This window comes from Protobothrops mucrosquamatus, unplaced genomic scaffold (genome assembly GCF_001527695.2).
Source record: "Protobothrops mucrosquamatus isolate PMUCROS unplaced genomic scaffold, P.Mucros_1.0 scaffold4173, whole genome shotgun sequence".
In the NCBI taxonomy this organism is placed as follows: Eukaryota; Metazoa; Chordata; class Lepidosauria; order Squamata; family Viperidae; genus Protobothrops; species Protobothrops mucrosquamatus.
The window spans coordinates 5,054-19,355 of NW_015390099.1; the positions used below are offsets into that span (position 1 = coordinate 5,054).

General features: G+C 39.0%; 2 protein-coding genes across 2 annotated transcripts; both read left to right on the plus strand.

Moving 5' to 3' along the window:
• Positions 1-590: 590 nt before the first annotated feature.
• Positions 591-2,374, plus strand: LOC114923514 (mas-related G-protein coupled receptor member H-like). The gene has a single exon (XM_029286587.1). The coding sequence runs from the start codon at positions 1,475-1,477 to the stop codon at positions 2,372-2,374; it is 900 nt and encodes a 299-aa protein (XP_029142420.1). The 5' UTR covers positions 591-1,474.
• A 6,371-nt stretch (positions 2,375-8,745) lies between these two features.
• Positions 8,746-9,633, plus strand: LOC114923515 (mas-related G-protein coupled receptor member H-like). The gene has a single exon (XM_029286588.1). It carries the CDS (start codon positions 8,746-8,748, stop codon positions 9,631-9,633), a length of 888 nt encoding a protein of 295 aa, XP_029142421.1.
• The last annotated feature ends 4,669 nt before the right edge of the window (positions 9,634-14,302 follow it).

Below are 14,302 nucleotides of genomic sequence, written 5' to 3' on the forward strand. Positions count from 1 at the left end.
TATGCAATAGTAAGTAAAAAGATGCTTTGCTGAGTTTATCATTAATAATCCCTAATAAGAAGATTTCTGGTTTTAAATCAATTTTTTGTAATAGTATTTCTTCCAGCCAATTTTTTATCCGATTCCAAAAATTTTGTGCCTTTGAACATTCCCACCACATGTGATAGTAAGTCCCTGGAAGCCTTCTACATTTCCAGCATGTTGGTGAGGTTTTTGTATCTATTTTTGCTAGCCTTGTAGGGGGAAGGTTCCATCTGTAAAACATCTTGTATAAATTTTCTTTGTAGGAGGTGGCTAGCGTTAACCTCCTGTTTCTGTCCCTTAATGATTGCCAATTATCTAGGTCAATACTGTAACCAAAATTTTTACTCCAGATTAACATTGTTTCTTTTACCTGTTCTAACATATCTTGTTCTAATAAATATTGATATATCTTTTTTATCATTTGATCTTCTGTTCCTAGAAGGATTTTATCTAATTGTGTATGCTCTAATTTTATCCCTGGTTTTTTTTTTTTTTTTTCTGTATCGCAACTGTATTTGTAAGTATGCCCACCATTCCAACTCTATACCATCTTCTGATAATCTTTTCCTTGTTTTCAGGTCCCCATTCTCGTCTAAGATATCTTTCTATGTAATTACTCTTCCTAAATTTATGAATTTGGGGTGCATGAATATCTCTAATATGGATAGCCAATTGGGAATTTTTATATAATTATTTTTTTTTTAATTTTTATCCACATGTCTAATAGTGCCCATCTAATATGGTGATTCTGAAAGTACTGATGAGCCTTATATTTCCCGTCCCACATTATAGCATGCCACCCTATTTGCATGTCATGGTCTTCTAATGCCAGTAGTCTTCTGTTCCTTAAGTGTATCCAATCCTTTATCCATACCGATATTGCTGCTTGATAATATTTTTCCCAATTTGGGAGGCCGAGCCCTCCTCTTTCCTTTGCATCCTATAATAATTTTAATTTAATTCTCGCTTTTCTTCATTTGTTATTGTAAGACAGTTTGGTCTCTACACTATTCAGTAAGTCTTCCTGGTATGTTATTACTACGTTTTGTCACAGAGAACCAAAATCCATTTATTGAGTCCTTTCCAAGGACCTGGGATAGCAGATATTGATGTTTGATGGTGCTAAAGGTATTGTCGTAGGATATAAGCTGTTGTGAGTCAAGCTTCCTTTTGCAATTGAGAGATTGCGAATTTGTCAATGCCAATGTCATTGAAGTGGTGTTCCAGTTATTTTGGAATTGCACTAAGGCAACTATTGCTATTATCATTAGCAGAAGTCAAAAGGTTGGCTCAGCCTGTACACAAAAGTGTTTAGATATGAGGATATGACAATTATTGATGAATTATTTAATCCAATCTGCTTTTTTTCCAAACAGAACTATCCACTCTAAAGGAAGAGATTATTGAAGCATTACAAAAGCATCTCTTGATGAATTTCAGCCTGGCAAACATGGATGCTACAGCAGATTATTTGGACTATAATTATAGCAGAATTTTCCATGAAGACCAAACTATATCCAACTATTTTAAAAATATCATTGTGTCTATCGTATTGATCATATCCTGTATTGGAGTCCCATTAAATGGAATTGTTATCAGGCTGCTTGGCTTCCAAATTAAGAGAAACCCTTTCACAGTATTGATTCTTAATTTAGCTATTGCCGACTTTGGGTTTCTCATCTTTATGACTATATCTTGTATTGACATTTTTATAGGTTTTATACAGCCAAGAATTTCCCAGAAAATCTTCTTTTCTCTCTCCGATGTCACATATATCAACGGTCTGTTTCTTCTGACGGCCATCAGCATTGACCGGTGTGTGTCTGTCTTTTTCCCAATCTGGCATCGCTGTTCCCGGCCAAAATATTTGTCCCGTGCTGTCTGTGCTCTCCTCTGGACCTTCTCTTTCCTCCTGGTTGGAATTAGCATCAATCTTAATAATTTAATTCTTTCTTACACCCCCTATGAACTCCACTTGGTCGTGACTGCTGTGCTTTGCCTTCCGTTGATCACAACCTCTACTGTGATCCTATTCATCAAAATATGTCTTAAATCAAAACAGCTCAAACGTGGAAGAATCTTAGTGATGATCTTAATTACTCTTCTCTGTTTTCTTATTCTTACACTCCCATTATATATCTATGTGTTCGTTATTTATTTTATTCAGAAGATTCATTTGATTCATTTTACTGAATTAGATTTCTGCTTCAGTCTGTGTGCTTCTCTAAACAGCAGCGTTAACCCAGTGATCTATTTTCTGGTGGGGAGAAAGAAAAGAGCTGGCTCTAGGGAGAGCGTCAAGGTCATTTTTCAAAGAGTCTTCAGGGCAGACGAAGCTCCTGAAATCTGATAAAAGTTTACAAACACAATTTCAAACCCTCTGTAAATGCAAAACTCCTGCTTTTCTTTAATGCTGGTTATCTATTATGAGTACATAACTGTATTTCTTGTTATAGAAATGAAGTATAATAAAGGATTCTTTCCTCTCAAGAGGAAGTGGCCTCTGTTCCAGCTTTAAACCATAATTAACAAGTTAAGATTCATATATGGCTGGAAAAGATGACTAAAATACATCTAGAATTTAAGCCAGAATTGTTTCTGCTAGGAATATTAGGATCTAATTATGGGAAAGAGAATGAGTATTTAATATTACCGTACATATATTGACAGCTGCGAGAATAGTATTTGCCCAATACTGGAAAAATGAAGATATACCATCTGACGAGGTTATAATTAGGAAAATCTTAGAATGTGCAGAAATGGATAGATTAACCTTAAAGATTAAAAAGAAAGAAGACTCAGTCTATTATAAAACATGGGTAAATTTTTATCAATGGGTAGCAAAGTGAGATAACGAAACTGAAATTTATTAAGATGATTGATTTTTTTTTCTTTTGATGAATTTATATGTTTTATAATTTCTGTTATTCTTGTTGACTACAGTTACTGAATATTATATTAGACCGCTTGAATACATTTATCCAGAAGATAGTTTGCTTGCTAAAGCATGAAATGTTATTGGAGGTAACCACATTGTTGTATCCATCCCTACCCCAAATTCTTCCCTGAACCCTATGCCGATTCCCACCACCCATAACGGTCCTTGTCTTTCCCTACCCTGAAAAAACTTAATAAAATATTATAAAAAAAAACCAAGTATGAAGTTGTACATAATAGTTACAGAATGGAGAAAGAACAAACAACATCAGGTGATCTTTCCTCTGCACCAACTTCTATGTCAGAAACAATTCGGAAGAAGGGGATAAGGGACCCAACACCACACAGCTTAGGAATTGCTAAACCATAATTGCTCCAGAGGCTTTGCACCTTCTGATGATTCCCTGGGTATTGATATACCAGGCCATGGGAAGGCAGTGGAAGGATTCTCACAACAGGATTTGAACTCAAGCCCTTTGCTATGTGCTCTGAAGGAGCATGGCCAGAAAGTCATCCCCAGGGAGAGAGGTTAAGCTTCACCATCCCGATCCTTATATTTCTAATGACCAAAGAGGAGAAATAAACCATAAAGAGAAACTAGTATCAAAACAAAAGAACAGACTGCACACTTGAATCAGCTGGATCCCTTCCTCAGTGGTCAAAGTCCCATTTATCAGCTGAGAAATCCAACTATCAGTGAGGTTTTCCTCTTGGGTCTCCTCCATCAATTGGCTAATGGTCTATCTAAAAATAGCTTCTAAAAAGAAATATGGTCTGGAGAACAATTTTCCCCATTCCTCTGTTGCATAAACAGAGGTGTAGCAGGGACTGCCCGAGAGTGCTTGCAGGAGCTTGACTGGGAAGGGGAAGATGGGGACAGCTGCAGTTGGCTTGGGTGTGGCTGGCATGAGTGGAAGGAGGAAGGATAGAAAAGGGAAGAAAAAGAGTAAGGGACGGGGGTTTGGAGTTGAGAAGAGAAGGTCTGGAAGCTTACTTTATTTTTCTATCAAGGGTATTTTAAATAGAGGCTAGATAGAGTGAAGTTTTATTGCTTCCTCCGTGGGAGGATATCTGAAACGGAGGCAAGTGAGAGTGTGAAGTAAGGGAGTTGGCTGGGGTTTCTAGCCTCGGATTTTAATAATAAAGAGGAAGGGAGGGGGGTGGCTTTTGAATCCTGAAACCTGAAGAAGAATCCTAGAGAAGAAGCACCAGGAGGAGAGAGACTGGTGGTGCCAACTGTTGCTGCCAACTGTTGTTGCGGACTTTGGAGGCATCTGGACCGTGGCCATCGCTGCTGGCATAGGTGCTGGGACATTGTGGGGGGAGTTGCCCTGGGGGATGAGCCATTGCCATAACATACTGGCTGTCGTTGTTATTATTACCATCTGGAGCCGGGGTTTACCCCCCCCCCCCATTTCATCGGATTCTGAATGATTGCTCAGGGGCCTGTTACTCCTGCTGCTAAAGCAACCCTGAGCTGTTATATACATCTTCAGAGTATCAACCACTGTGACTGGTTAAGTTCGTGCCTGAAAGTCCTGCTTCAACAAGAAGAGCCTGCCACCCATTAATGCTGTGTGAGTTCCGGTTGTAAGACATCTCATCGATCTCTAAAGAACATTGTTGCAAGGCTGGACAAGGGGGGACGTGGCCGGGAGGGCCTGGGCATTGGCGGCCTCTGAGGAGGTAGCGCTACAGAGGCATAGAATCAAGATCACACAAAGTATTACTACTACTGCTTTACAAAGCCCTAGTAAGACCACATCTGGAATACTGCAGCCACTTTTGGTCACCATATCACAAAAAGATGTTGAGAGTTTGGAAAAAGTTCAGAGAAAAGCAACTAAGATGATCAAGAAAGAACGGCTACGGGACTTGGGTTTGACTAGTCTAAAGAAAAAAAGAAATAGGGGAGACATGATAGCAGTGTTCCAGTATCTAAGGGGCTGCCACAAGACAGAGGGGGTCAGGTTGTTCACCAGAGCACCAGAGGGAAGGATGAGAAACAATGGTTGGAAACTGGTCAAGGAGAGAAGCAACCTGGAGTTAAGGAGAAACTTCCTGACAGTGGGGACAATCACCCAGTGGAACAGCTTGCCTTCAGAAATCGTGGGTGCTCCATCACTGGAGATTTTTAAGAAGAGACTAGACAATCACCTGTCTGAGATGGTATAGGATCTCCTGCTCGATCAGGGGGCTGGACTAGAAGACCTCCAAGGTCACTTCCAGCTCTATTTTATTCTATTCTTAAAATGTTTTTGTAGTCCTTGAGCTGTCAAGGAAACTTTTTCATTACTTGTTCGGGTTCAGTCAAATGGGCTGAATGAGAAATCTATTTGATAATCAAATATTTGCCTGTGTGTGTGTGTATACAGCTAGTCCTTGACTTATAACCATTTGTTTCGTGACCATTCAAAGTTCTATTCTATTTGACTTTTCATTTTCTTGCCCTAGCATTAAGTGACTCCATATATACTGTATTAAGTGGCTAATCTTCATCTCTAGATTTGTGCAAAACCTTTTCTGATTCAACCTTGATTCAACAGTGTTTCATTCAGATTCATGGGTGCTGTTGGTAGAAGGTGCTGCAGTCATTTGATAAAAGCTGTTTTTTTTCCTGTTAGTTGAGCCATTGGATGAAGAGATTCAATGTATTGGAATTTTTCCTTTTGATAGATTGGAAGAAATCCATCCCTGGCCCAGAACGGACTTCCAAAAGTGGCGTCCATGCACTTCCGGTGGGCTGTTCTGGGCCTGGGAGACCTGCCCAGCTCAGAACGGACTTCTGGAAGTGTCATCCATGCACTTCCAGCAGTCCATCTGAGCCTTGTGAGAAGGGGGTAAGGCATCAGCCAGTTCGCCGAAGTCAACAAAAAATTAGCTATCGGTTCTACTGAACCAGTGCGAACTGGCTGAATCCCACCACTGGTTGAAGTGATTGGCTATACCAAATCTGCAGAGAAAATGTGATACTTATTTAGATGAAGTTCAGATTGTTCATTGACAAGAAGGAAAGTCTACTCACCCATCACGAGTGACAATGTTCAAAGAGTTGCCTGTAGAATTTGATAGACGTGGAAGTAGAGACCGAACAGAAAACTTCAGAACTGCCCACTGGAAGTGAATTGACGCCATTTTTGGAAGTCCATTCTGAGCCAGGGAGGCCTCCCAGGTCCAGAATGGCCCTCTGGAAGTGCATCCATGCCATTTCTGGTGGACCAGAAGTGGACTTCCTTTCTTGTCAATGAACTGTCTGAACTTCATCTAAATAAAACTTTATCACATTATTTTCTACAGGTCTGCCATTGCCAATCACTTCAACCTTCAATATCAGGACAATAATCTTCCACTCTCCAACTCCGTTCTGAAGTCCGTTCTGAGGACGCCCAGGCCCAGAACAGCCCACCGGAAGTGCATCCATGCCACTTCCGGTGGACCATTCTGGGTCACGGAGAACTCCCAGGCCCAGAAAGGCCTTCTGGAAGTGCATCCATGCCACTTCTGGTGGACCGGGAGTGGACTTTCCTTCTTGTCAATGAACTGTCTGAACTTCATCTAAATAAAACTTTATCACATTTTTTCTACAGGTCTGCTATTGCCATTCACTTCAACCATCAATATCAGGACAATAATCTTCCATTCTCCAACTCTGAAGAGCTTGGTCCATTACTTTCAGATGTGTCATAATTTTGGAACACTTAATCTATCCCAGAGAAATGCAAATATAATAACACATGTTTTTTTAGTAGCTATGTATTTCTGTATTTCATATTTCATATTAAAACATTCCATATTTATATCCTGATAATCCTATAAGTCTCAATTGATTTTTTTCTGGTTTTAGCCCTTTTTTCAACCTTTAGGACGAAGATCAAAGATTTAGGAGCAGAGGTTCATGATAAATCTTCTCAGATGAGAAGACCAATCTAGTTCAAATAAACAAGATTTTTCCTTTTTGTAAGAGCTATCTAGGTTTTTGAGCAGTCCCCTCCTTCTATGGCTGGTGATTATCCTGCAAAAACAGGAACCAAATCTTCTTATCACTAGATGTCCACACTGATTAGACAAGACACAGAATATATCTAGTCGTGTGAGACTTTTAGCAAGATCTGCTTCTTTGTTCCAGAACAGAAAGAATATTTTCTTCAAAAGATTTACTTATGATCACCTGCTACTCAGATATTTAATCCTGTGAATTGTCCAACAACACATTGGACAGGTTTTCCCTGAGGTATGTCAAATTTTAGACATTGTAAGAAAAATGTATAATGCATGGAAATTACTTTTCTTCATGTTTTGAGCTACAAATAACTTGAACAGGTCTTAAAACCCATCATATTTTTTTTTTCTACAACTTGTTCTGCTTTGGCCATTCCCAGTCAGTTCAACTGTCAGTTACATGACCTAGTAATCTTCTTCTCACCAGATCTGAAGACCTTGGACCAATTGTTTCAGAGAGGTAAGGTGTTTGGTAGATCCTAGACAAATACAATAATATCCATCTACCTAACTAATAAATTCTGCTCCTGATTTTCAGCATCAATATATTTTTTGTGACATTTATATGTTGATAGTTATCTAAATCTCAATTGACTTTTTCTGGACTACTTGTCTCTATATCGGAGTGATATCTGAAGAATCTCTTTTTGTGGCCTATAAAGAAAGAGGCTTTCTTTAGATTTAGGCAGGAAGAGCTTCAGTTAGAAGCAAATGTCCATCCATCTAAGTAGATTCATTTGCTCTGCTGATTTGGTCAGCTTTTATATTTCCAGTGTGCCTTAGTTGGGACAAGATATCTGGAATATTGGCAAGGTGTTGGAACTTCAAACTGATTCCTTACAAGAAAGAAGCTTTCAGCAAAGAATGTCCTCAAAACAGTGAAATTCGGCATAGAAACTGCTTTTCATAGATAGTGGAACTATCTACCTTTAAAGTAGGTAGTTAGAGAGAGTTGATTGATTTTTTTGTAATTATTTTGTCATTTTAATGTTGTGAGTGCCCAGAATCATTGAGAGGTGATTAGCATACAAGTTGAATAAACTATAGTTGATGTAACCCAGGGGTCTTCAAACTTGACCCTTTTATGACTTGTGGACTTCAACTCCCAGAATTCCTCACCAGCATGCCACACTGGCTGAGGAATTCTGGGAGTTGAAGTCCACAAGTCATAAAAGGGACACATTTGAAGACCCCTGATGTAACCTGTTGCAAGGAAAGCTGCCTTTTGCAATTGCCTGATGATGAATTTGTCAGTGCTGGTTATGTCAAAGTGGGGTTCCAGCAGTGGTGGGATTCAGCCAGTTCGCACCACTTTGGTACAACTGGTAGCAAATTTTCTGTTGCCCAGGCCCAGAATGGACTTCCAGAAGTGGCATCCACATAGAGAACCGGTTGTTCACATATTTGAATCCCACCACTGGGTTCTAGGTACTTTAGGATTACACCGAAGGTGGCTATCATTCCTGATACCGTCTTTGCTTTCTCTTGACACAGTAGTTCTATTTTACTTGTTTGCTTCTGCCAGAGCAATCTTCCTCTATTGTTATTATTATTATGGTTGGTCGCACAGTCAGCTGGTGATTTAGAAGAGATTTTGTGTAGGATTAGCAAAGATCCGAACCTTGACTGAGTCTGTCAACAGAGAAGATAAAGATGAACATATAACAATTATGGAGAAATTATTGAATCTACCCTTCTTTCTTTTCTTCTAACAGGAACTTCGATTCTAACAGGAGAGATTCTTGGATCATTAAAAAGGCTCTTGAAGAATTTCAACCTGCAAACATGAATGCTACAGAAGAGTATCCCTACTATAATGGTATCGGTGCTTTTTATGAGGACCAAACTGAACGTATTATACCACCAATCATATTAACCGCCTGTTGTATAGGACTCCCGTTAAACGGAATTGTCATCTGGTTACTCGGCTTCCAGATTAAGAGAAACCCTTTCACCGTGCTGATTCTGAATTTAGCTATTTCTGACTGTGGGGTTCTCATATTTATGCCTATAGTTTCGACTCCTTATTTTACAGATTTTATGCCATCCATAACTCACCGGGTTTTTCTATTTTGTCTCTCTGACATCATATATATCAATGGTCTATTTCTTCTGACAGCCATCAGTGTGGACCGGTGTGTTTCTATCCTCTTCCCAATCTGGCATCGCTGTTTCCGTTCAAAACATTTCTCCCCTGCTCTCTGCGTTTTCCTCTGGATCATCTCTTTCCTCCTGGGTGGAATTCAGAGCCTCATGAAATATGTATTTTTATATGATGTCATCCCAAGACTCCATTTGCTTGTGACTGCTCTGCTTTGCCTTCCACTGATCACAATCTCTTCTGTGATTCTATTCATCAATATAAATCTGAGATCTGAACAGATCAAACGTGGAAGACTTTTAGTCATGATCTTAATTACTCTTTTCTGTTTCCTTATTCTTTCTGTTCCATTATACATCTACATATGTGTTGATCATTTTGTTGACATGAGCTATGTCTGGGACTATCTTAGCTTTCCTTTTTATTTTAGTCTGAGTGCTTGCCTAAACAGCAGCATTAACCCAGTGATTTATTTTCTGGTTGGGAGAAAGAAAGGAACTCAGTCCAGGGAGAGCATCAAAGTCATGTTTCAAAGAGTCTTTGGGGAAGATGAAGCTTCCGAAACCAGATAAAAGTTTCAAATCCTCTGTAAAGCATATTTTAGCTTGCCATTAATGAGAGATATATCTTACCAGTAGAATAATGTTTTTTTTCTAGCAGCAGAAATGAATTATAAAGAGAATTTTGTTAAACTTAAAAAAGCAGTATGAAATTTCTTGTGGAGGATTGGTGAAAGATATGGGAAGCAAGAATTTCCCCTCCACTGCTACAAGCTCTGTACCCAGGACCATCCCAGAAAATCATCAAAATGACGATACCGTAACTAAAATTCTTTTGCAATTGAGACTGATTGTACAGGGCAATGTCTCAGGGATAGCACAGAGAATTGCATCCCACATTTGCTATCAAACAAATATAAACTATGAGGGGAGTAAGTGGCAACAACAGGATTCCTTTTTGAGTAGACATTCATGAGATTAAACTTTACAGACGTAATATTATATCTGAAGTTCCGTCTCCTTCAACGTACCCCTTCAACATATGCAAGCATAGTGTCAACACTGCTAACATTGGATGTTCTTGCTTTGATAATATATAAAGAGGCAGCCACTCTCTGTATAAGCTGTGTGGTATTTTTAGAGTTAAATTAGATGATGCTGGGAGGGGAGGAGAAAGAATATTTGTGGGGATTAGTTAAGATAAGAAACCCAGGTGGGCTATAGAACAGAAGGGAAACTTTGCCCTTCAAACTAATTGGAGAACGTGATTTATGACTGCAAATAAGAGGAGGGAAATAGGCTGGAATTTTATGTGCTCAGGGGAGGGGAATTCAGATCCTGGCATCCTCCATGCTGTGCTGACACTGTTACACAATTAAAGACTTTTTAGGAAAAACAATGCCTGAAAGTTCTTTGAAGTGTTTCGTTAATCAGAACAATGACACATAGACTTATTTCCACCATTCTGAAGTGATGTTGAGGAGAGAACAGTCCAGGCTAACTTATTTCCAGTAGGCTTGGGAAGATCTTGGAGGTTATGAAAGACCCTTTATCTTCTGGATATTGAACTGTAGCCAAGGGAGACCTTACCAAACAAGGTCACTGCACAGATGGGAAAAAAACAATCCCTCTTTTCTCAAAAACACATATTGTAACTTTTTTGCCATTGCCGGCAATGGGGTGGGCACAGTTTTGCTATGATGCATCCGGCCCGTGGGCTGGCAGTTTGACACCCCTGCTCTATTCAGTACTAGTGATTTGAGACAATCAAATACCTAACCATTGTGGGAGAGGATTCCACTATGGTTCCTTGGATAAACTAAAGTTCTAACATCTAAAGAAGTTAAAATCATGGTTTTATTTTCTGTCACTGCTCTTGTCACATCTATGAATTGAAATCAATAATGGGATATGCCCATAATGTATCAAACATAGCAGAGCACCCACCAAAAAAGAAAGTCAGAACATATACAACTTATATAGCTTGTCTAACCAAATAAAAGTCATCATTAAATAATGCAGTTATAAAGCCTGACCGCATCCCTTAGCAATGGCAATTTTTTCCAGTCCCAGTTACCACAAAGAAGAAGGAGTCAAGCTATTCTGCAAAGCACCTGAAGGCAGGACAAGAAGCAATGGATGAAAACTAATCAAGGAGAGAAGCAACCTAGAACTAAGGAGAAACTTCCTGACAGTTAGAACAATTAACCAGTGGAACAACCTGCCTCCAGAAGCGGTGAATGCTCCAACACTGGACGTTTTTAAGAAGAGACTGGGCAGCCATTTGTCCAAAATGGTATAGGGTTTCCTGCCTGAGCAGGGGGTTGGACTCGATGACCTCCAAGGTCCCTTCCAACTTTATTATTATTATTATTATTATTATTATTATTATTATTATTATTATTATTATTATTATTATTATTATTATTATTATTATTATTATTATTATTATTATTATTATTATTATTATTATTATTATTATTATTTAACTTCCAGCCAAGTTAGTGAAGAAGCTGGAAGGAAGTTGAAAGTCGCAGGCCTGCAGGCAGATAAGTGATTACTCTTTTATGGGGGGGGTGAGTGAGGGGATGCGTAGGGTCTGGGGAGATGGTGGGGGGAGTAAGGAGGCGCAAGAGGGTGTGTGAGAGACATTAGATACATGAGGGTAGGTGTGAGGCACTTCACAAGGTTGTGTGACATGTGTGTCACATATCGGGGTGGGTGGATGATGCTCAGGGCTGTGACAATTTTTGTGTGGTGGGGAGCTTGAACAGAGAGCTGGATTGGCTGGTGTGATGTGAGCATATAGGACCTGCTGAAGGGTGAATGGAGGGAAACTTTTCCCAATGATTTTCACCCTTTCCTGCTGACTTCCCCATTGACTTTCTGGGGAAACCTGCGTGGAAGTTTCCAGTTAAAATAAAAAATAATAATTTTCCTTTTCATCAGTGTTGACTAGGTTTATGGGCAGTGCCCTCCTTTTGTGGCTGGTGATTATCTTGCAAAAAAGAGGAACCAAATCTTCTTATCGCTAGATGTTCACACTGATTAGGCAAGACACAATATATATATAATTGTGTGAGACTTCTTAGCAAGATCTGCTTCTTCATCCAAGAACAGAAAGAATATTTTCTTGAAAAGATCTGCTTACAACTGTCTGATAGTCCAACATTTAATCCTGTGAATTGTTCAGCAACACATCTGGCAGGTTCTCCTTGACGTATGTCAAACAAGACTTAAAACTTGTCGTATTTTCTCTACATCTTATTATTCTTTGGCCATTGTCAGTCACTGTAGCAGTCAATTACATGACATAGTAATCTTCTTCTCATCAGATCTGAAGAACGTGGACCAATTGTTTCAGAAAGGTAAGACATTTGGTAGATCTTAGACCAATGCAATAATATTTGTCTGCTTAATTAATATTTTCTGCTCTTGATTTTTCACATCAAACTATTTAGAAATTTTGCACAAACTCCGTAGATCCAGGACTGCAGAGTCAATCAGAATAGAGCAGGGCGGGACCTTGGAGGTCTTCTAGTCTAACCCCCTGCTCAAGCAGAAGACTATATACATTTCAGACAAGTGGCTGTCCCTATGAAGTGGTTTTAGTGATTGTGTTGTAATTCAGACACTGAACAACTACCGATTTACGTGCTAACCTTTAATCATGATAAGATGTAATTGAAATTGTACAATGATGAACTCAGCCACTATTTTCAGAGATTTTAACCCTCCCTGGGTAAATTTTGATAAGTTAATCTGAAGAATCTTTTTTATGAATTATAAAGAAAGGGAGAGATAGGGGCCTCCATAGATTTACACAGGAAGAACTTCGGGTAGAAGCAAATGTCTATCAATCTAAGTGGATGTGTTTGCTCTGCTAATTCAGTCCTGTTTTATATTCTTAGCAGTCTTCAGCTGGGACAAAATAACTAGAATATCTGCAAGGGGTATATTAATAGCCCTCTGGGGACAGCCAGCCTCAGTTAATGCTAAGGACTGAAGAGAAAAGATGTATGGAGCTTCAACGCGATTCCTTATCACAACAAATATTTAATCAAAGAATATCTTGAAAGCAGTAAAAATAGGCATAAAGACCACTTTTTGTGGATAGTAGAAGCATTTATTTCCCTAGTGGTTAGTAGGAGATATTTTTAATTGATTTTATTGTATGTTTTTTTTTTATCTTTGAATGTTGTATGTGCCCAGGGTCATTGAGAGTTGGATAGCAAACATGTTTAACATACTTTAGTTGGTTGCATAAACAGTTAGATGTTGTGATTGAATTTGGCATTTATCTGGGATGGGCAGATATTGCTGTTTGATAGCATTAAATGTATCATCAAAGGATGTAAACTGTTTCAAGTAAAGCAGCCTTTTGCAACTCATTGATGGTGATTTTGTCAATGCCAGTGCTATCCCATTGGTGTCCATACATTTTGGGATTAAACTGAAGGTTTAATCCCATATCCAATATCTCAGGGACTGCCACAAAGAAGAGGGAGTCAAGCTATTCTCCAAAGCACCTGAAGGCAGGACAAGAAGCAATGGATGGAAACTAATCAAGGAGAGAAGCAACCTAGAACTAAGGAGAAACTTCTTGACAGTTAGAACAATTATCCAGTGGAACAACCTACCTCCAGAAGCAGTGAATGCTCCAACACTGGAAGTTTTTAAGAAGAGACTGGACAGCCATCTGTCCGAAATGGTATAGGGTTTCCTGCCTGAGCAAGGGGTTGGACTAGATGACCTCCAAGGTGCCTTCCAACTTTTATTATTATTATTATTATTATTATTATTATTATTATTATTATTATTATTATTATTATTATTATTATTATTATTATTATTATTTACTATTACTATTGATTGATAACAGAATAAGCAGGAGCCTTGGAGGTCATCTAGTCAACCCGCTGCTCAGGCAGGAAACCCTACACTCTTTCAGACAAATGGTTGTCCAATTTCTTCTTCAAAAGTTCCACTGTTGGAGCATTCAGAACTTCTGGAGGCAGCTTGTTCCACTGGTTAATTGTTCTGTCAGGAAATTTCTCCTTAGTTCTAGGTTGGTTCTACCCTTGATTAGTTTCCATCCATTGTCCTGCCTTCAGGTGCTTAGGTTTACTCCCTCTTCTTTGTGGCAGCTCCTTAGATATTGGAACTCTGCTATCATGTCACCCCTAGTCATTCTTTTCATTAAACGAGACATACCCAATTCATCAAAGTGTGTCTTAAATCG

Excerpts from the sequence above, each read along its gene's own strand:
- LOC114923514 (XM_029286587.1), top strand. The coding sequence starts at position 1,475 with ATGGATGCTACAGCAGATTATTTGGACTATAATTATAGCAGAATTTTC.
- LOC114923515 (XM_029286588.1), top strand. The coding sequence starts at position 8,746 with ATGAATGCTACAGAAGAGTATCCCTACTATAATGGTATCGGTGCTTTT.